Raw genomic sequence first — 23481 nt, 5'->3', positions numbered from 1 at the left:
GGTTTTTTGATCTATTAAAGGCTTGAGTACCACACCGGTAGTTATTTTGCTGTGCCCGGACAACCGCTCGGACAACGGCTCGGACAAGTGCTGATAGTTAAACCATCTACATAATACACGATGGCATAATTGGTTTCTTATTCCATGGGATTTATTTGGAAAACATTTGTTCTCTCATTGATTTTCTTCGTTGCTACCAATAAATGATAGGACGACATCTGAATGGTAATGGCTCCTATAGTCGTGGCTTAAGAATTGAAAAGTTGAAATGTGTAGCAGTTTTAGCATAGCTCATCTCTCTTAGCAGTTTTATGGCAACAAAGTAGTAGTTAAGATGCTTGTTAACCAAAAAATATCGTGCATTTGAAATGCTACACAACAGCTGTCATATTTTATGCAGCATTTAAATTGCTAATATAATGCAATTCAGCATTCGAACTGCTATGATACAGCAGCAAGCAGATACAATGCAGTTTTATAGCTGAAATACAGCTTTTTTAAATGCTTGTTGGTTACCTGGGTATATACCACCAAACGTCAAAATTTGGGATGGCGCTTACGTCATTTTTCAGAATTACGGCAGAACAGGTGTCTTCTGCAAATTTGTTGAAACGTATATCGAAAAAAAAACTATTGCATACTTCATGTGTTCAACTTTAGGAGTTATGTGTCAGTTTTATTGTGAAAGAGCTCTAACATTGTTTTGTCGTTATAACTTTCTCTCGGGATTTTTGTTCTACAAATTTGGTCTTTGTGATTAAATACACCTCCTTTTGTTTGTTTTTTCTTCATGGAATAAACTCTAACTTGAACAAAGCCTGCATCACAACTAGAGAAATATCTAACATATTTCTTGAAGGTCTCACAAGGGGCGTTTCAGAGGAATTACTGGAATGGTTCTAGGAATTCTGCAGAAATAATTATTGGAATTCCTCATGCAATTATAGCTCAGATTCATGAAAACAAATCTGCTGTGATTCCTGATGAGATATATTAAAATTTCTTGCTGTAATTTCGTCAGGGATTTCAGAAAGGATTCTTGCAGAAACTTGTCTTTGGTTTTTTTTCATTTGAGATTCCTTTAGGAATTCTTGCTGGGATTAGTTCAGAAATTTCTGATGGAGTCCATCAAAAAGTCTCGCTCGATCCCCAGGAACTTTTTGGAGGACTGTCAAGAGCAATTACTGGAAAATTTCCAGCAGGAATTGTTGAAGAAATTGTAGGAATTATTGGAGAAATTTTTGGAGGATCCTTGGAACAATCGCTGTAATGGTCCACTGCACGAATTTGATGCTGGCCTGCTTGCTCTCACAGGAAATTTGACGTTTGGGAGGTGCCGGCACCGCTCAAACGTCAAATTTCGTGCGAGAGTAAGCAGGCCAGAATAAATTCGTGCAGTAATCCATGATCTGTACAGGAATCCTTGGATTGGAGATACCTCTGAAGCAATCACAACAAGAGTTGCTGGGAGAATCCCAGCAGGCATTCCTGGATGAATTTCAAAATAGTTTCTCCAAGAATTGCCCTTGGAATTGCTCCAAGGAGTTCACTTGAAGTAATTCATTTAGGGATTTCTTCGGGGATTGCTCCCGAAATTGTTGTCGGAATTTCTTGAGGATTCCTCCAAAAATTCATGTGACACCTCAAGAGATTTCTCCCCGGATTCTTTCAAAAGTTCCTCTTGGCATTCCTCTGTGGATTTCCCTACCTTAGAAAATTCACAAGGAAGACTTCTAGGAATACATATTGGGATTCCTACAAAAGTTTCTGCTGTGATTTGCCTGATAGGACTCCTTCAGTAACTCATCTTGGGATTTACTCGAGAAGTTCTTGCTGGGTTGAAAAAATCTTGAGAAGTTTACTGCAGGAATTAAACGGCTACGCAATCTTCAATACGGAAAACGAGGTTTATTGTTTGCCCGACGTTTTGACACTGGGGTTTTGTGTCATCTTCAGGGGTAACTAATTGTTCGTTTTTGGTCTTATGACGAAACATAAGACCAAAAAACGAACAATGAGTTACCCCTGAAGATGACACAAAACCCCAGTGTCGAAACTTCGGCAAACAATGAACCTCGTTTTCCGTATTGAAGACTGTGTAGCCGTTTATTTCCTACAGAAGTTGATTAATTTGCAAAAGGCGAGATGAAATTGTGAAAAAATCGCGTACTAGTGGGATTCGAGCCCACGACCCCGCATTCGCTAGACCCGCGCTTTAACTAACCAAGCCACAGAACAGGTAACGATGCTGTTGAATATAAAGCTAAACAGACTCCGAGCCCACACCATGAAAACTCCTATTTTCACAATTTCATCTCTCTTTAGGCTTAGATGCCAACCACTTAACACGCTCGCTGTTGTGCTTTCTTATTATAAAGCGAGAGCGGATTGTTTTTATAGTACCGAGACTTACTCTCGCACACCGCATATCTAGGCACCGAACCGTATGTGTTTCCGGTGTCTATTTAGTATGTGTCGAGAGTTCGGTTCGGTTCAATGCTCAAGCGACCAATCACGCCGATACACATGAGCAATTTCTCCATGTATTCTTGATTTGATTCTTACATCAATTCCTACTGTAATTTATTCACTGATTCTTAAAAAAAACTATTTCAGAGTTTTTTTTGTTGGATTCCTTCAGAATTCATCTAAAACCCCATTAATTCCAGAAATACCATTTGGAATCGTTTGAGGAATTCCAGCAAGAATTCCTCGAGAAATCCAGGTAGAAATTCGTGGAAAACTTTTTAGAGGTATTCTAAGAAGAATTTCTAGAAGAATCCTTAGAGAAAGGGCTAGAGGAAACATAGGAGCAATTTCTTGAGGAATCTCAGCAAAAAAAAATCTTATGGATCCTCTGTCAGGTATTCCAGGAGAAATTCCAAAAAGAATTTTTCCAAAGATTTCTCCAGATTTTTTTTTGGATTTCGACCAGGAATTTCTGCTGGCATTCCTCCAATAATTCTTCCAGAGATTCCTCTAGGAGTGCTCTTCATGCTTATGCAGGAATTGCTCCTATGATTCATTCAGAGTTTTCTTCAAGGAATTCTGTAGGAATTCCGTTTAGAGTTCAAAAATCCAAAAATTACTGCTTACTTTGCTACCAGAATTTCTTCAGGAATTTTTGCTAATTTTTTTCAAGTATTTTCACCTAGAAAATCTTCAATCAATGCTATTGAGAGTTCTCCAGGAATTCCTGGGAAACTCAGAAAAAAATCCTGAAGCAATCCCAACAGGAATTTCTTAAAAAAATCTCAACAGCATTTCCCGAAGGCATAATAGCAGGAATCCTTTTAAGTACCCCTAGAGGAATCCCTGGAAACATCTCTGAGTGAGTTTCTTGGAGGAATGCGATCAAGAGATCCCGGGGGAATCCCAGCAAGAATGTCTAGAAGTAATTCCTTACGGGCGGTGTTTTCGACTGAGTATTGGGATCTCTAATTGCAGTGGCTCGACAGTCTTATTAAAGAATTGAGCGAACTGCAGTGTTTTCGTTTCGACGACCGAAACGTTGGAGCGAGAACACTGTAGTTCGCTTAATTCTTTGATAAGACTGCAGATCCCAAGTAAAACCATACGAATTCCTGGAGGAATCCTTGCAAAATCTTTTATGGAAATGCAGAATGAATGTCATGAGGCGTTCTTCGAAAATTTCCAGAAGAACCAGAGAATTTTCTGGTGGAAACAAAGCAGGCATTCTTGAGGAAATTCCTTAAGAAATTTCTGGCGGGGGCCGTTGAAAAATCCCACATAAGAACTTTCTGCAGGAATTCCAGTAGGTATTTTTAAAGGAATTCATAAAGGAACTCCTTGGAACTCCCTTGGAGAAATCTGTGGGGATTTGGCTGATGATTCTTGGTGAGAATCGCCAAGCGCAGCAACCCAACACACTGCAGTACGTCCGATGTGATTCAACGCTTACCGAAGAAAGAGAAAGAGTCGCTGCCTGCTATGATCTCATCAGCAGCTATCAGTCGATGGGGTAAGTCACGGCATAAAGATCACAAGGCAGGCTAGTAACCTATGTAAACATACATTTTGGATGTAAACATGTGACGGCGTTCTTATCGTTTTACGCACGGTGTACAGAAGGTGATGTATTCCCGAAATCTGACAGTTTTTTGATGACGTAATTCAAATCGTTCATAGGCGATCTAGTACTCCACACCAATTTGTCAACGTGCAAGACGATAAGAACGACGTCACGTGTTTACATCCAAAATAGATGTTTACATAGGTAACTAGCCTGCCTTGTGATATTTATGCCGTGGTTTTACGTTGATCAAATTGGTGTGAAGTACTAGATAACAGTGTTCACGCCTACACTGAAATAAATTTTGTTGTGGAAACTACCGATTCCATAGTAAAATTACTAACCGTACCTATGCTTCTCAACCGACATCAAAATCTGTTAAGTTTAGTGAAATATGATTGTAATTACAATGCATTGCAGTAAATTTGAATAAAAGTGTAGTCGCCTCAACAACAAAGCATTGTCAATTTTTCCTGGACACGCATCTTACAACACGGTATGGTTAAAAATACAATGTCCAGCTGTTAAATTTAGATTATTTTTGGTAATGTTAACAGCACTGCTAGTTAAATTGACACTGTTTTAGTGGAATTAACAGGAAATAGTTGTCGGTTGAGAATCATAGGTACGGTTATTAATTTTACTATGGAATCGGTAGTTTCCACAACAAAATTTATTTCAGTGTATGCAAGATTTGAATCACGTCATCAAAAAACTGTCAGATTTCCGGAATGTATCACCTTCTCTAAATATTGTACACCTTGAGGTAAGTTTTACCCCGGATGGGAGATATGCGTGCGTTATCAGGGGCTGTTCATAAACCACAAAGACCATATTATGACCCCCCTCACCCCTCTTAGACTCCTAAAAATTCCACGTGGTTTATGAACAGCCCCTCAATTGTTTTATGACATGTTGAGGTGCACGACTCTCAACACAATGAGAGATTGTCAGAAATATATCACACAAAATCCTAGGAGAAATACCAAGAGCAATTCTTGGAGGAATCCATGGTGAAATCCCATCAGGATTTCTGGAGAATTGAAGCAGAATCACTGGAGAAGTTGCGTGAACAATTTCTGAAGGATTCTAGAAAAATCCCTGGAGGAATGCATGAAGCACTCCTTGTAGAAATCCTGTAGAAACCCTGGACAAACCACAGAGGAAATTCAAGTGGACACCCGGGAGGAATCTCCACCAGAGACTCCTGAGTAAATCCTAGCAGAATTCTAGGTATAATCTCAGTAAGAAAACAATAAATCCGTATAGAAATCTCCAAGAAAAACCCAGCAAGAAATTAACAAAAAACTGGAGCATCATAGCCGGAATTTAAGAAAAAATGTGAGCTGTAAATACTTGAGAAAATCCAGAAATATTTTTTGCAGGAATCCAAGGAATCTTCTAGAGAGTGGAGCGGACCTGGTGTGATGGTTAGAACACTTGACTATCACGCCGAGGACCTGGAATCGAATCCCACTCCCGACAAACTCGCAAAATGTGAGTTCTTCCTTCGGAAGGGAAGTAAAGCGTGGGTCCCGAGATGAACTAGCCTAGGGCTAAAAATCTCGTTAATACAGATAAAAAAAAAAAAAAAATCTTCTAGAGATTTCAGATTTATATCACTTATTATAGTACCGTAATCCGTGGTCAAATTGATCATTTTAATTTAACTTTTTCAAAATACTTTTGGAGTAATTCAATTATTGATACAATAAATCTGCAATTGACTGTCAAACGATAAACTGCAACGATCGACGCGCCACCATCTAACAAATAGTGGAGGGTGTAGGTACCTTCTTCGCGGTGTTGTTTACGGTGAAGCAACATCGCGAAAAGGGTACCTGTGCTCTCCAACATTCGAAAAATGGTGGCGCGTCGATCGTTCTACGCTAGAGATTTTGCGGTGTGTTGGCGAATACCAGTACCGGAAACTACATGACCAATTTTTGCTTAACAAATTTAAACTTAATGTTAAACAACTTCAAAAGTCAAAATGTTGAAAAAGTTAGATTGAAATTGGGATCTCTCACAGAGGTAACAAATACGAAACTCTAGCTTACTTCTACATATCTAGTACTCCACCTATCTTGCTCTATCAATCCCATTACTAGCAGAATTCCTATGAACGACAGTGAAACCAATCCCTCCGCGCCACGTGGTAGACATGTACAACAATGATTGATGACACTATTGTGTACAGAACTCATTTTGTCGTAACAACTCGGCTTCGGTCGGCCTGTGCTGCCTGACGGTCGAAGAACCGTAGCATACACAACATGTCGCTTGAAGTGCTTCAAGCCACTTCCTCTTGCTCCACGTTACATACATAGTTGCTTATCAGCGCACATATATGGCTTTTGCCCGGCTGCTTCCTGGGTTGTTTTTGGTCCTTCCAATTCGCAGAAAGGCAATCATACACATATGAATGAGCGAGCGTGTACGAAACTGTACAAGTAGTGTGTAGGTACACAACACAGTCTGCAAACACAGTCAGTGTTGTTCTCTACCGAAGATCTGTGACGGGGCCCGGAGGCTGTGTAGACTGTGGCCGACCACGGCCATCATACAGACATACATATCTTGAGTAAACAACCTTCACCAACATAGGGTTTCAGTTTCCGGTATGTTCGTCAATTTACGAATATTTATGATGCACTTCACATGACGGATTAGTGCCAAGGGCCGGTCAAGACAGCAAACAAGGATATTTGTGTCGCATAGAGCTTTGAATGGAATCATTCTTGGAAACTTGAATATTCTAAGGCTTGTAGTGTGTGACATGGATGGGTAATTGCAGTCATGCGCCTGATACTAACGATGCTTTCAGTGATGATGTCAGAAATTATGAATCTGTGCCTGCTCTGCATTCTAGCACTGATAAGCTTGAACCTGCAATTTAAAACATCAACCAAAGTGTTTCAAATTAGTACTATCATTGGACATGGTGTGATGGTTAAAGCACGTGGTTATCACGCCGAGGACCTGGGATCGAATCCTACTCCCTACAAAATCACAAAATGTGAGTTTTTCCTTCGGAAAGAAAGTAAAGCGTGGGCCCCGGGATCAATTTAGCCTAGGGCCTAAAATCTCGTTTAAACAGATAAAAAAGTACTTTGATGAAATCACACAAATCAAGCTAGTTATATAGAGCAAATGACCTTAGAGCTCTAACTCTTACTCTTAAAACTTAAGTATTTTAGCTTTCCTTTTGCAGCCGGTGATGGACAATCCCACCGCTTTGTTAAATCCTTGAATCGCTTCACCAAGAGTTGATAAAACTGTAGCAATCAAATGATTTTAATTCGTTTGGATAATGGAGTTTGTTTTCATTAAAGTTAAATTTAGAGCCAACATAACGAAAATGATAACTAAAATTCACTTCTCGAATACCAAAATGATAAGAAGTTAAGTTATCATTGGTTCAAGTTGATAACTAATTGCGTTATACAATATTTTGTTCAACATTACATTAAGTTATCAACATGAAAAAATACAGCTGATTGATAATTGGTTTTGTTATCAATTAGCTATCATCCAGAGCTATTTTATCGACCAAAATGGTAATAATCTACTTTACGACATTGTTAGTAATTGAAAAAAGTTTCTTATGATTTACAACCCATGTTTTCAACTATTGCGGCCAGTGGAACTCGAACCCTGATCGAGTGATTGCCGGTCGCAGCCGATAGCCCCGTTGGTAAACGGGGCTCAGTAAATGTAATTGAAGGCTACGCTTACATATTACAGTCACATTGCAGGTGGAAAGCGGAATCTATTTTTAGATTCAGTTTTTGGAAAGATTTGAAATATGCGTTTCGAAACTAATAATATATTTTGTTATCATTCAGTATGAAATTATTGATAACTAAAATTGTTATCATCTCGTTATCATCAATTGGAAAAGATGATAACAAAAATAACAAAATAATAACACCTATAACACAATTTATTATCAAAGTGATATCACTTTGTTGTTAGCCTTATTTCGGGTGTCCAGTTGAAAAAAAAATCAAATTTATCATAAAGTTAAACCACAGACAAACAGACGTAACACTAACAAAATTTCCATCGCCCACGGTTTTAACGGTCATTTAAAATTTCCGCAGTTCCACCAGGGCCCCCCAGAAATTTCTCATGACTTTATATATGGAAATTAGAAAAAATCTGAGAGCCACTGTGTTAATGATAAACATAGATCTATAATAGACATTGATTTGGCATAATATGCGTTTAAATTAATAGTCATTGGAGACTATTCTCAACTTTTCACACTACAAGATCATTGTCAAACGTCGGGAATAATCAAAAACTAGTGTTTTCCATTCCCCTTAAGACTGCGAAGCCAAACCGTAACAGTTTGTACATTACGTTAAAAAAACCTCACCTATTCTATACAAATCAGTGTGGTGCTGGTGGAGGTGATCAATTTCTGGTTTTTCCAGATGAACCTCCATAAAAACTTCAGACGAGTTTAGCACCGCCCAATTGTGAATGAATTAAGCTGAAAATCAGAACGAACTGAAAAGGGTGCCCATCGAAATTTTTGAGATGTGTTTTTCCCATATAAGCTTGAGGTGTCCTAGTAAGAATCTCTGCAGGGAATCCATGGAGAAATTCTTGAAGAATTTTTTGGAAGTATTTCCGGAGAAAAGTCCTGGAATTCCCCTGGAGGAATTCCTGGACAGTTCCTGTGAGAATTCCGAAATAATCTTCTCTGGATGAATTCCTGAAGGATTACCTGGAGAAATGTCCGAAAGCACTTCTAGCATGTAAGTACTTATATATTTAAAGTTAGTTACAGTGTCTGTGTAAGAATCACAGGATATATTTCCGAAAGAATCGCAGGACGACTTTATGAGGAAACTACTGTGCAGGAACTGCAGGGAGTATTCTTGAAGAAATTCATGGATGGATTCCTGAATAAATCTGTGGATGAACTCCTTAAAGATTTCTCGGAGATAAATTTGAAAGAATACCTGGATGACTTTTTCGAGAATTACCTTGCTACTGTATCCCTCTAAAATTATATTAAAGAATTCCAATACAAATCGCTGAAGCAATTCCTCTAGAAATCCTTCAAGTAATTCAAAAACACTTCAGGGAATCCTGGGAAAAAATCTTGGGTGATTCCCTGGAAAAGATGATTGACGGGTTACTGAAATTTTTGAACAAACTCCTGAATATTTTTTTGAAAAAATTCCGTGAGGAATTTCTGAAGGAATCACTACAGGAGTTCCCGGAGTAATCCCTAAAGGAATTCTTGGAAAAATCCCTAGAGCAATTCCTGTAGATATATCTGGAGTACATACTGTAGGAATCTCTGGAGGAATTTCTGAAAGTATGCCTCGAAGAATGCCTGGATGAATTCCTGGAGGAATCATTAGAAACCGCATCAGGAATCCCTGAAAGAATTACTAGAAAAATTCCTGGATGGATCCTTTGAGGTATTTCTGGACGAATTCCTGGAGGAACCCCAAGAGAAATTCTTTGAGAAATCACAGAAGGAATTCCTGGAGAAATCCCTGAAGCAATTCCTTGATAAATCTCTGGAGGAAATCCTGGAGAATCTTCTGGACAAATCCCTGGTGGAACCCCTGAAGAAATTTCTGGATGAATTTCTGAAGGAATAATTGAAGGATTTCTTGGAGGCATCCTTGGAGAAATTACTGGACGAATGCCTTGGACAATCCCTGGATACATTCCTAGATGAATTCCTGATGAACCCTTTAGAGGAATTCTGGGATGGACCTCTAGAAAAAAATCCCGGGGCAATCCCTAGTTGAATTCCTATAGCAATCCCTGGAGGAATTCCCGAATGAATTCCTATGAAAATCCCTGGAAGAATTCCTGGATTAATCCGTGGAAAAATTCCCAAAGGAATTCATACAGGAATATCTGGATGAATCCCTGGAAGAATTCCAGGAGAAATTCCTTGTGGACTGCCTGGAGAAATTCCTGTATGAATCCCTGGAGCAAACCCCGGAAGATATCCTGAAGGAATCCCTAGATGAATTCCTGGCTGAATTCCTGGATGATTCCCTAAAGGAATTCCAGGAGGACTCTCTGGAGAAATTTCAGAAGAACCCTTTTGGAAAATTCCAGAAGGAATCCTTAGAGATATTTCTACAGAAATTCTTGGAAGAATTCATTTGGGAATTCTTGGAAAAAATCCCTGAAGAAATTTTTTGGAGGAACCTCAGAAGAAATGCCTGACGGAACTTCTGGACCAACTCTTGTCGGAAACCCAGGAAGAATTCCTGGATACATCCCTGGAGGAATTCTTGGAGAAATTCCTGGAGGAATTGCTGTAGCAATTTCGTAGGAAGGAATTCCTGGAGGCATTCCTAAAGGAATTCCTGGGCTAATTCTGCAAAAAAAACCTCTTGAGGAATTCTTGGAGGAAACCTTAGAGAAATTTCTAGAGAAACTCTTGGAAAAATCCCTGGAGGAATTCCTGGAGAAATTTCTAGAGAATCCTCAGGAGGAATGCCTGGAGAACTTCTGGACAAATTCCTGTCGGAAACCTAGGAAGAATTCCTGGAGAAATCCCTAGAGGAATCATTGGAGAAACATCTGTGCAATAATTTCTGGAGGAATCATTTTGGGAGAAATTCTTGGATTAATTTCTGGAGGAAACCATGGAAGAATTTCCGGAGGAATCCCTGGAAAAAATCCTGGAGAAATTCCTGCAGACACTCCTGAAACAATTTCTGAAGGAATCTTTGGAGGATTTCCTGCAGAAATTCCTGGATGCATTGCTGTAGGAATTTCTGAAAAAAAAAATCACAGACGAACTCCTGGACCAATTCCTGAAGAAATTGGATGAATTCCTAGAGAAATACCTGGGGTAATTCTTGAAGGAATTCTTGGTGGAATTTCTGGAGAACTTCCTCGAGAAATGCCTGGAAGAATATCTGAAATAATTCCAGGATAAACTCCAGTGGAAATTTCTCGGGTAGTTCCTGAAGGAATCCCTGGAGGATTTCCTGGAGGATTCCTGAAGAAATCCTTGAAGGAATTCCTAGAGGAATCTCAGGAGGAATTCATGCAGGAATCCCTGGAGGAATTCTTTGAGTAATTCCTGGAATCCGGGAGGAGTTTCTGGAGGACTTTCTGAAGGGAATTGCGGAAGTAATTTCTGTAGAAATTCCAGGAGGAACTCCAGGATCAATGTCTGGAGGAATTTTTAAAGGAATTCCTGGAGTAATGCTGAGAAAACCTCTTGATGAGTTCCTGGAGGAATCTTCAGAGAAATTTCTAGAGAAGTTCTTGAAGAATCCCTGTGGGAATTCTTAAAAAAATCCTGGAGGAATCCCTTAAGCAATTTTTGGAGAAACCTCAGGAGGAATACCTGGAGCAACTTCTGGAGAGATTTCTATCGGAAACCCAGGAGGAATTCCTGGAGGAACTTCTGCACAAAATCATGGCGGAATCTTAGAGGGATTTCCTGGAGAAATCCCTAGAGGAATTCTTGGGGCAATTCCGTGAAACTATTCCTGGTAGAATTCCTGGAGGAATCCTTGAATTAATTCCTGGAAGAATCTTTAAAGGAGTTTTGGAAGGAATCCCTGGAGAAATTTCTGAAGAAGTTCCTAGAGGAATTTCCAGATGAATATCTAGAGGAATTCCAGGAAGAATTTCCCGAGGAATTCTAGGAGGAATTGCTAGAGCAGTTTCTTGAGGAATTCCAGGAGGAATTCTTGGAGGAATTTCTGGAGGAAATACTAGAGGAATCATCGGAGGAATTCCTGGAGGAATCTCTGGAAGAATCCTCAGAGGAATCCCTGAAGAATTCCTGGTGTATTCCTGGGGCAATTTTTGGAGGATCCATGAAAAAATTCCTGGCGGAATCTCTAGAGGAATCCCTGGAAGAGAAATTCCTGGTAAAATTTCCTGATGAATCCCTGGAAAATTTCCTGAAGAAATTTCTGAATTTACCTGGGGTAATTCCTGGAGAAATTTTTGGTGGAATTCCTGGAGGAGTTCATGGAGAAATACTTGGATGAAATCCTAAAGGAATGCCTGGAGGAATACATGGAATAATTCCTGAAGAAATCCCTGCAGTAATTTCTAGAGGAATTTCAGGAGGAATTTATGCAGGAATCCCTGGAGGAATTCTTAGAGTAATTCCTGGACTAACTCTGTGAGAAATTCCTGGGGGAGTTTCTTAAGGAATCCCTGGAGGATTTCCTGGAGAAATTCCTGGAGGAACTGCGATAATTAATTCTGAAGGAATTCCTGTAGGGATTCCAGGGATAGTTCTGGAGAAATCCCTAGAGAAATCCTTGGAGGAACACCTGGGGGAATGCCTGGAGACATGCCTGTAGGAATATCTGGAGGAATCTTTAGAGAAATTCCTTAAGAAATTTCAAGAGAGGTTCCTGGAGGACTGCCTGCATAAATTCCATTAGCAATCACTGGAGGAATTCCTGAAGAATTTCGTTAAAGACTCACTGGAACATTTGCAGGAGGAATCCCTGGTGGAATTCCTGGAGGAGTCCCTAGAGGAATCTCTAGAGGAATTCCTGGACGAATCCTGGAAGAATTCCTAGAGGAATATTTGGAGAAATCCCTTGAGCATTTTCCGGAGGAGTCCCTTGAGGAATTCCCGGAGGAATCCCAGGAAGAATTCCAGAAGAAATACATAAATCAATTATTGAGGGAATTACAGAAGGAGTTTCTGAGGAAATCTCAGTACTGAAGAAATTGCTAAAATTCCTGAGGAAATCCTGAAATTCTGGATTAATTCCTGGAGGAGTTTCTGAAGAAATCTCAAGAAGAGTTCTTGCAGGCATTTTTAAAAAAATCCCGGAAGTTGTTCCTGAAAGAATTATAGAAGGAATTCGCTTGTGATTCCCTGCAGGAATTCTTGGAGAAATTTCTGAAGAAACCCCATGAGAAATTCCTTAGGGAATCTCAGGAAAGCTTTCTTAGCGAATTCCTGGAAGCATTTTTGTAGGAATCCCTGAAAAAAAATCTGAAGAAATCCATGTCTGTAGTAATTTCTGGACGAATTATTGAAGGAATACTTATATGGACCCCAAAAGATTTTTTTGTACAAATGTTTTAAGCAACTCTTGGATTATTTTTAAATAATCGCTGATATAATTTTCTGAAAGTATTTTCTAAATAAATTTTCTGCAAAAATACTTCGAATCATTCCAGATGGAATTATTGGAGTAATCTCTAGCGGAATTCTGGAAGGAATATATGGAGAAATCTCTGTAGATATCTCTGAAGATACCTTGATGGATCTCTGGAGAAATTCCTGAAGGAAACCTCAAAGAGGAGGAACCACTAAAGATATCCCAGGACAAATCCTCGAAGATATGTCTGGGTGAATTCTTGAAGGAATCTCTTGGGGAATCCATGATGGAATCGCTGTAACAAGCTATGGAAAAAAAAAATCCTGAAGTAATTATTGACACTCATATAGTTTACGAAACTATGAACAAATCTAAAACAGCCATTTTGATTCCTCAAAACTGCAATGCCGATTTGCATATTCACATATCGGGCACCCATTCCGCTTAAAAGTCATTACAAGTCAGGCCCCCCTGGGCCCCCTCCAGAAAAAATCCTAGCTACGCCAATGGCTATGATTTTTTAAGGAATTTGTTCTAAGTGTTACGTCTGTTTGTCTGTGGTTAAACTGTGTATAAAAATTGTGATGCGATATGCTATTTTTCTATGGAAAAGATAAATACCAATTCCTTTAAACAAAATACATCTTGTTAAACATGAAAACATGGTTGATTTTCCAACAATATTTTAAACCTTCGTAAACAATCGATCTTTCGAAAAGTATATAAGAAGTGCTATTGTTTCTCAGTAAAACACTAGTATTTCAAAAATAATCACATACATTAAAGAATGGCACGCCTTGACAAATAGGAAGTATAGAACGATCTCACCAATGGTGTTGACCAGCTGCTGGATATGCAAATGCAATGCTTCAGCAAAACTTGGGCTTATAAAGCAACATTCAATTAGAAATTAATTCAAATGCATGGAAAAAGTGTATCTAGTACTGTATTCAAAACGTTTCAGGTTTAGTCCACCGCGTATGTCCTCTGTTGGTTCGCCATCGCTGGTTGGCGAGGGTTCGTTCATTTGAATAAGAGCACTAATCTTGAGGCTCCCCACGGGAGGTTAACAAAGAGGCAAAAGTAGATTAAAATAACTACCGAGTGGGGAACGGTGTGTAACGTTAACGTTGCCCACAAGAGTAAGCTCAGCGCAGTGTGTGTATGAGAGAGTGTTAGGGGGTGAGGGCGGTTTGAGATGAAAGTTTACCGTTGTGCGCTTCTATCGGATGAGGTTTTTTTTTTATCTCTCTAGCATCCTCTGGTGTCAGTGAAAATAAGCTTCGGGGGGTTGCGAGGTGATAAAAATGATTAGTTTAAGTGGCCAGTCCCAAGTGCTGTCGAAGGTAGGTAGCTTCGAGAGGATAATCGTTTGGTTGATAAGCGGATGCTTAGACAAGTGTTTGTGCGGTTGAAGTGCAAGAAGCACGTGGTTAATGGAAAATTAGCATTAAAAGTGGTGACATTACCATGTCAAAGGTTGTCTATAGATCACGTAGAGTTCAAGAAGGCGAAGCAGAGTTGCAACCAAAGCATGATCACAATGGCGCGCTGAGCGTCGCGTCATGCCACTAGTGTTGCCACATTTTTATCTGTACCGGAGGCTCAAAAACCTTGTACCAGCTTCATCTTCGTCGATCGAAAAATCGTGAAAAATCCCTTGCGTAATTAATGGACATCATCCTGAGAGCATTTCTGAAGTAATCCTTGGAAAGTTTCCTTGAAAAAATACTCGAAGAATTCATGTAGAAACCCTGGAGGACTCTTCGGAAAAGTTTTTGGATAAATCCTTGGAATAATTCCTTGAAAAGTCTCTGGAAGAATTACTAGGGAATTTCTGGACGAATCCGTGAAAGTATTTCTGAGGTAATTCTCAGAAGAATTCTTAGAGAAAGCTCCCCATTATCTTCTTGCAACTCCCCTAGATTTTTTTACACTCCTTAGGAACCCTCTGAGCCCACCAAAAGCCCCCATGAAGCTTATGGAAGTTCTGAAAGAATTCTAAGATAAACCCAAAAAAACGTCGCGAAAACCCCTGAAGAAACTGTTGAAAAGTTTTCCAGGAAAACCCCAAAAAGAAATCTTGTAGCAATTTTTAAAGAGTTTTGATTGAAATTTCCGGAAGCAACTCTTCAAGATATCCCGGGAAGTGGTCTTGCAGAAACCTCGTTAAAAACTCCTGCAGAAATTCTAGAAAAAACTAGGGGAACTTACGTATTTTCGGCAGTTTTGTTCTCTTCGTCATGGGGGGTTTTTCGAAATTTATTGACCTCAGAGTTGGCCTGAAATCCTTCCCAACCAAGCTGAGTTGTATGCCCAAATTTCAGACAGTTTGGGCGACAAAAACCCCCCATGACAAAGAAAACAAACCTGCCGATAATACCCTTTGTCACCCTATTTCGGAAATCCCATGAATAACTCTCAGAAGTCCCGGAAACAACATCGAAAAACTGCGGGAAGAACTCTGGGAACATATCAGGGAAAACCATTGGATGAAGTCTAGGGAAAACCTCCTGGACAAATCTAAAACAGAAATTCCTGTACAACATAAAAAAATCAAGGATGAACTGTGGGAGAAATCACAGGAATAATTCAGTTAAAACCTACGTAAGAATTCAACGGAGGAATAGGACACAATCAGTGAAGTACTAGATTGGATGTAGTGAGCTGGAGTTTTGTATAATGTAATGATCTTGAACTATTATCACTTTATAGTTAATTTAGAGGTTTTCCGTCTAGAATAGAATAAACCGTACTCAGTTATAGATTTACAAAGATAAAGACCTATCGTTTATTGCTCCGAGTTTTATACATGCTTCGGTCACTCATAATCATGAAATGAGTATCTCACAACTTCGTGTTACTTCGTATAATGTATCGAAAAAGGGGATTTCCCTTTTGGTCGAATAGAACATATCAGTTTTCCACCGTTAAGTTAATCTTTACTAATCTATCATTGAAATAAAATAGCAAGTATCAAACAAATAATTGTAGAATCATCTTAATAGTTAAACAGAACATTGAACTAACAGAGATCTAAACTATTCCATGTGTATTGTTTTTTTTTTTCAGAAACATTTCAGTATTAATCCTTACATTCTAGATCCGCAATTCAATAAACAATTACATAAATATTTTGAACTCAATAAACTTGATAGCACTTCTTTTAGTTTGTAAAATCCGATCACGCGATAGCGAAAATTTCAATAATTGCAAAACACTTCTAGTTCCTTTCACTTTACACCGTGCTTGGCGGCTCCTCTCTCGTGGTAGCTTTCGAACGCGAAACACTTCGCGTGATTATTTCTCTTCGTAAACATGGTATCTTCCCAAGTAACCACAAGCATTATATCATTGCACGAATTAGACTGAATATCAACCTTTGCAATCAGACGCGCCAACTTGGTCAAATTATTGGGGGGGCAAGCCTGGGTTTTCTGATTTTTTGTATGGGAAAATCGAAAAATCATTAAAAATCGTCAAATATTGGGGGGGCAAAATCATGCCTGCCCCCCCTAAGTTGGCGCCTATGTTTGCAATGCGAAATGCAGTAATTCCACACTTGTCATGCAATAATCCTTTAGATTGGCATTATCAATGTAATGATGCATTGCATTTTTCTTTACATTAGGGTTCATTAAATGGTGATATAAGATACTTCAATAATTCAACACTGCAAAAACTGAACAAATGCAATGCACAAACTAGCAAAGTTTGCTCTAACAATACAATTATAAAAGCTTGACTCTAATGGTAAACAAATGAAATCAAGAAGATTGAACAACTTTACGGTCAACTCAAGCGGTCTTCAACGTTTCTGGTTCGACTCCCGGCCAACTTAATCCCGTTTGAGCCACCGATCGACGACAGCAAAACCTTTTTAAAGATGACCTTTTCTCTTTTCTGTAGGTTGCTATCACATGCCAATAAATGATGGAAACCACAATTGGCATATGAGCAGTATGCGAAGCGAAGGGTGTTTTAATCGTGCTTTTCATTTTCTTATATTGATTAAATATCTTCGAAAATGCATTATGTATTTATCAGTAATTTATCAGATTGTGATAAATTACTGTATTCTATTACATATGACATAGTCGTTTTGCCCTCTACTGCAATGATTGAGACAGAAGAACAGTTTCCTTTAAGTTAATGAAATATCTGTTGTTATCACTGCAGCAGAAACGGTCCAAGGCACCAGTGCGTATGGAACTCATCTAGCGGTCTTCAACACTTCTGGTTCGACTCCCGACCCGGCGACAAAAAAATAATGGTCAAAACATTCACGTGGGCATCAGTACCGTCGATAACGAAACCGGTGCTAAAAATAGATTTTTGTTTTGGTTTTTCTAGTTGCACGTATCAAGCATGTGCAAATGCAAATGTACAGCACATGCATTTATGTTACTTTAGCAATGGCTGTCAGCGTGCTGCAATATGTGGCACTAATTGGATTTTAGTGGGGCCCTTTTCGGCTTTAATATTACTTTAATGAGGTGTTTAAAGTAATGCAGCATTATATTCACAATTTTAATTATCAATATATGGCAAAATTGGTGCACTTATATACGGCTTCGTGGTTACTTGGGTTATTCCTCCGTCTAACTGCTTCGGGTTCAGGGTTTCCAATCTCCGGGAAAATTGGCTTCGGCTCATTGGGAAAATCCAGAAACTCCTCATCATCCGAACTTGAAACCTCTCTGGGCCGCTTACTACTCGGAAGGGCCACTCGGATCATAGTGCTTCCCTCGCGTTTCTTCGTTATCCTGATCTGGTTCCGATGAGCATTCATCGTGTGTCTGCCAATAGAAATAAGAAAAACATTTCGTGAGACCCTTTTCACAAAACTTGCCTTAATCCAATTTCCAATCTCTTTTTTGTTGGGATTTTTGTATAATATTTCATCCCCTGAGATTAAATTAGAAAAAGGATCATGTGAAGGCGTACCAACATCAACTATCGTCTGATTATCTTCTTTTGGAGGCTTTGCTAAATATGTCTTGTAATGTTTGTCAGGATGTAACAGGTCTAAGAGCAATTTAGGTTTGTAAACCAATAACTTTTCTGATGGATACTCACCATCAGAACAACATGTATTTCTGTAGTTTCCTAAAATGTATATCAATCGATCTTCGATTGGCAAAGATCTCGTCTGTGGGTCTAAAAGAAACTTTTTAAAAACGTCCTTAACGGTTCCCGGGTAGAGGTGAAGTACTGACTATCAAATCATGATATTGGCTTGATTGACATAAGAGATAAAAGATCAAAGAATAATATCTGAAAAATGTTCCTGAAACATCTGAACAATATCAAAATTTGATATTTCAAGATCAAACGAATAGCTCGCAGCAATTGGTTAGATCTTACAAGATTTAAATATGATCTGATAATGATGTTCCAGGAGTAAATTTCAGATATTATTTTTTGAACTTTTCCCAGCTGACCACTAAGCATTTGAATAAGCCGTGCAGTAGACCGTTAAAAGCATTTCAACTGCTTCCTGCCCTACAAAAGCAGTTCGAATGCATAGCTGCCTTGAATTAGCATAAGCTGTGCTACTCAAAAGCTTGTGACCGTTAATTAGCATTTCAACTGCTTGAGGTGTTTTTGCTCGGAAGCATTCAGAATGCTTTTCAACTGCTCTTCAAATGCTAAGAGCAAAGAGTATGGGAGATATGTTATGCGTTTGACAGCGCATGCTGTCTCTCTCTTACAGGGTTTATGCCTCTGTTGACAAATTAGCACATCTGAGATGCTTATTCGTTTTTTCCCTTTCACCCAAAAGCTCAGCAGAAAACATTGCTGCGGCTGGTTTGGTTTGGGAACATGGCCATTATCATTCTCATTTCGTCGGAAAATATGTACCGAATTGGTGGAAACCTTGGCGGATCATAAGATTATTCGCAAGAGGCAATCATATGCCATAGATCGGAGAGGGATCGAAAGTGCTGTTTACAAAATAAAAAATCCATTTGATAACAAGTTTTGGGTGTTGGAACTGAAGCTGTTTTCAGTTTCAGATCATTCTTTATATTGGGGATAAAATCAACGCACGACATCGGAACACCTGTAGCATATTCTGGAGCGTGGAGCAGAAACTTGAGCAGCAAACATGATTGAGTAATCTCCGGATCGTAAGTTCAAACACCAATAACTGCTAAAACATGCAAAAAGGTACTACCTATCATCAGCTGGAGTGTGCAAGGACGAGGAAGCGGGAACGCTGAGAGAGCGAGAAGCAGACATAAATCTATTTTTGTTTTTTTTTGCTGGAAGAGGCGTTACGCTTTTTTGACATTTTGATACGACGTTCCTGAAGGTGCTGCACTCAGACAGCCCGTTATTTTGCCAAAACCTGCTGTGGGGTAGCACTATAGGCGCATATACGGTCAATTAGCATTAAATGCCTTGTCGTAAGGACTACTATAATGCTGGAGGAATGCTATTTTAAATGCTTACTGGTTACTTGGGTTATCTCTTATGTCAATCAAACCGATACCACATTTTGATCTCAATATCAAAATATGCCATTATTGAGCTCTTTTCCTCTACCCGGGTTCTTACCATCTGTTCCGCTTGGCCATTACTGTTGGGATTATATGGCGGACTTTTCATCACCCTAATTCCTTGGAGTTCCATAAAAGACGTAAAAGTCCCGGAATTAAAAGGTGGGCCCCCATCTGTGACAAGAACATCTGGTAGGCCGAACCTAGCAAATATTGATGCAAATTTACGGACAACCTTACTTGCATCAGTACCAAAGCGCATGAGCTCAATCTCTAACCACTTTGAATAACTATCAACCACCAGAAGAAAAGTTAGTCTTTCAAAAAAGAAGAAATCAGCATGCAATCTGCTGAATGGACGTGTCGTTGGAATCCAAGGTGTTGTTTCAGGCTTTGCCGGAATTACCGACATCTGCAGGCATGCCTGACAGGTGCTTACAAACTTTTCTATGTCAGAATTTATTCCTAACCAAAATACACTGCGCCTGGCAGCCTGCTTCATTTTTACAATGCCGCTGTGGTTTGCATGTAAAAGTTTCAAAGTTTGATACTGTAATGATTTTGGAATAAAAACCCTATCTCTGTACAATAAACAACCACCCGATTCCTCTAGATTATCTTTCAAGGAAAGCAGTTCTCTATAAGGTTTTTCCAACCTTGATGGCCAACCCTTTGTAACAAATGATTTTATTTTTACTAAAAGAGGGTCCATATTTGATTCTACAGCAATCGATGTAAAATTCAAAGGGAAATCGTTAAAAAAAATATGTTGTTAATAATGCAAGTCTCTAAATTCTTTGGAACATCCTGTGCTAGAGGAAAACGCGAACAAAAATCCGCATTTCCCATATGAGAAGCTGGTCTGTAAACTATGTTAAAATCATATATTGATAACTCAATTACATAACGCTGTAGTCTAGTTACACATAGCTGATTTTTTCCTTCCTTTCCAAATATCCCTAAAAGTGGTTTGTGGTCTGTATAAATTGTGAACCGCTGCCCAAACAAGTATTTGTGAAATTTTTCACAGTACATACAAGAGCCAAAGCCTCCAGGTGTAAAATAGGATATGATTTTTGGGCGGAATTTAACGAAAAGGAAGTAAAACTAATTGGTTTTTCTTGGCCGTCAATAACATGTGCAATAACTCCCCCTAAACCATAATTGCAGGCATCTGTCACGACAACAATAGGTTTTGCTGGGTCATAAAATTCTAAAATGTTGGCATTAATCAATGATTCCTTGCAGTTCAAAAACGTTCTTTGACATTCCTCTCCCCAATGAAACCTAGCATTTTTTTTTCAGAAGGTTATAAAGGCAACTCAGTTTTGAAGCCAGATGCGGAACAAACTTTCCATAATAATTTATTAAACCCAAAAAAGCTTTTAGCTCTGAAACATTTGTTGGAGGTTTTGCTGCTTGAATTGTTGAATTTTTTTCTGGTGAAGGCAATAAACCCTTGTCTGTTACTATGTGGACTAAATACGCCAAGGACTGTACGAAAAATTTACATTTTTCATAATTTACTTTTATGTTGGCTTTATTTAATCTATTCAAGACGCAAATTAACTTTTCATAGCACTCTTCTATTGTTCTTCCAGCTATTAAAACATCATCTAAATAACAGCACACGTTCTCTAAACCTATTAAAATGTTGTCCATAATTTGCTGGAAAATGGAAACGGACGAAGACGCTCCTTGTGGTAATCGATTATAAGTGAATAAACCTTTGATCGTATTAATGACCATATATTTGCGAGATCTTTCAGATAGTTGAAGTTGTGTGTACGCACCCGTCAAATCGAGAGAACAAAAATATTTACACCCAGAAAGAGATGCAAAAATGTCTTGCGTTAATGGAAGAGGATACGTGCTGGGAATTATGACCTTATTAATGGATGCTTTACAATCAATTACCATGCGTATGTCTCCGTCCTTCTTAAGTACGATCACCACTGGGGAAGCCCATTCACTAACGTCGATTGGTGTTATGATTCGCTGTTCTTCCAAATGCTCCATATGTTTCAACACCTTATCCCTAAGCCTGTACGGTACGTCGTATGCCTTACGAAAAATTGGTGCCTCTTTTTTTAAAGTGAGGTTTGCTTCGTGCCCTATAATTGGTTGACTTAAGTCTTTCTTAAAAACATTTGGAAACATTACTTTAATGCTACCTGGATCATATCTGGTGGTACCGGCTGCTCCGTCGATGTTATTTACCAACAATGGTTTTGAAAATACCTGCCTCCATCCAGTATAAAAAATGTCCAACCAATTACGTCTAACTAATGGAGTGAAATTGTGCTTACTGTTCAAAATGATGAATGACACTTGTTGTTCCTTGTTATTCAACCAAACATTTACGAAAATTTTACCCAAAATATCCAAAGCTTCTCCGTTGACCACTACTAGTTTACTTTTACAAGGCAAAACTTTTAAGTGAGAAAATGTTGTGGAATAAGTACAGCCACTCATAACGGAGACTGCTGCACCGCAATCAATCTCCATCTGCAGTCTATGGTTACCTATCAAAGCGTTTACTAAGCAAGGTTCGTTAATATGATTTATAGTACCTATCATCATACAGGGATAGATTTCTTCATCGCTATCTGAGTCCTTTGAATCAATTTTTAATCGTTTAAAATCATAGGTACCATCTACTTTGTCTAAATTCTCCTCTTCAACCAAATTTATCGCTTGTGATCCCTGTGACCCCTGTGATCCTTTTAATAACCTGCAGTTTCGCTTGATATGTCCCAACCGTTTACAGTAGTTGCAAGTCAATTGTGAGTGGTCTGGACGCATGTCTGGACGTCTATTGTTGTATCCGTTGTTATACCTATCGCGGCCATTATTATTGTATCTATCACGACTATATGTATTGTCTGTTCTTTGCATCCTACCACCACTTCGGTCACGACTACTTCTACGATTATTACTACTGAAACGAACAAATGTTCTCCCTTGCCTGTAACCGCTACTCTCTCCGTACTCATTATTTCTCACACCTAGCCTGTGTTGGATTGAAAACACTCTTGAACCGTCATCTCCTAAATATTTTGCTCTCAAATTGGCCAACTCACTTCTCACAACCCTTTTTTCCACCTCTTCAAGATTCATTCCGTCTTCCATTAATAATTTCTTTTTCAGTTCTTCGTCCCTCAAACCTAAAATAATGCGATCCTATATAGCTTCATTCTTATGATCACCAAATCCGCAGTTTTCCCCTAACAACTTTATTGCAAGAATGTAATTTTCTGCTGATTCCTCAATGCCCTGGCTGCGATTATGAAACCTATAACGATAAAGCATATTTGGCTCTGTTTTGTCAAAACGTTCTTTTAATTTCTGGACCATTTCATCATAATCAATTGTATTCAAATCTTTGTTAGGATACAACAATTTCAACTCCTCAAAAAGCACCGGTCCCCCAAGCGTTATTAACAAACTCTTTTTATTATCATCATTCACCTTGTTCAAATGAAACAAAAATCCCATACGCTCCATGTAACTAGAAAAACTAGTTCCACGGGTATAATGATCAACCGTACCAATTAGGGACATTATGAAAGATATGAAACTTTTAAGAGAGAAAAAAAACGATAGTCAGAGTAAAAAAATAACAAAAAAGGAACGACTTACGTGACCTTGAAACTGCTGTAACCAACGTTGAACTCAGCTCACAACTACGACGACCCGATGATCCGATGACTATTCTCACTTCTCGCGGTATTCTCCAGCCCAGTATCGTTGACCGCTCAGATTTTCGCTCCACTCAGATTTTCGCTCCGCTCAGGTTTTTGCTACACTCAGATTTTTGCTCCACTTAGATTTTTGCTCGCTCATCAATGTTGAT

At 38.9% G+C, this 23481-nt stretch overlaps 1 protein-coding gene across 1 annotated transcript; it reads right to left on the bottom strand.

Moving 5' to 3' along the window:
• Positions 1-17714: 17714 nt before the first annotated feature.
• Positions 17715-22798, bottom strand: LOC134288496 (uncharacterized protein K02A2.6-like). The gene is made up of 2 exons (XM_062853535.1): positions 21543-22798; positions 17715-17918 (listed from the first exon to the last, which is right to left on the bottom strand). The coding sequence occupies exons 1-2, from the start codon at positions 22755-22757 to the stop codon at positions 17832-17834; spliced, it is 1302 nt and encodes a 433-aa protein (XP_062709519.1). The 5' UTR covers positions 22758-22798; the 3' UTR covers positions 17715-17831.
• Between the last annotated feature and the right edge of the window lie 683 nt (positions 22799-23481).

Source organism: Aedes albopictus, chromosome 2, assembly GCF_035046485.1.
Source record: "Aedes albopictus strain Foshan chromosome 2, AalbF5, whole genome shotgun sequence".
NCBI classification, from domain to species: Eukaryota; Metazoa; Arthropoda; class Insecta; order Diptera; family Culicidae; genus Aedes; species Aedes albopictus.
Note: the sequence above shows the minus strand (reverse complement) of the source record. Positions and strands in the feature narration are given on the sequence as shown.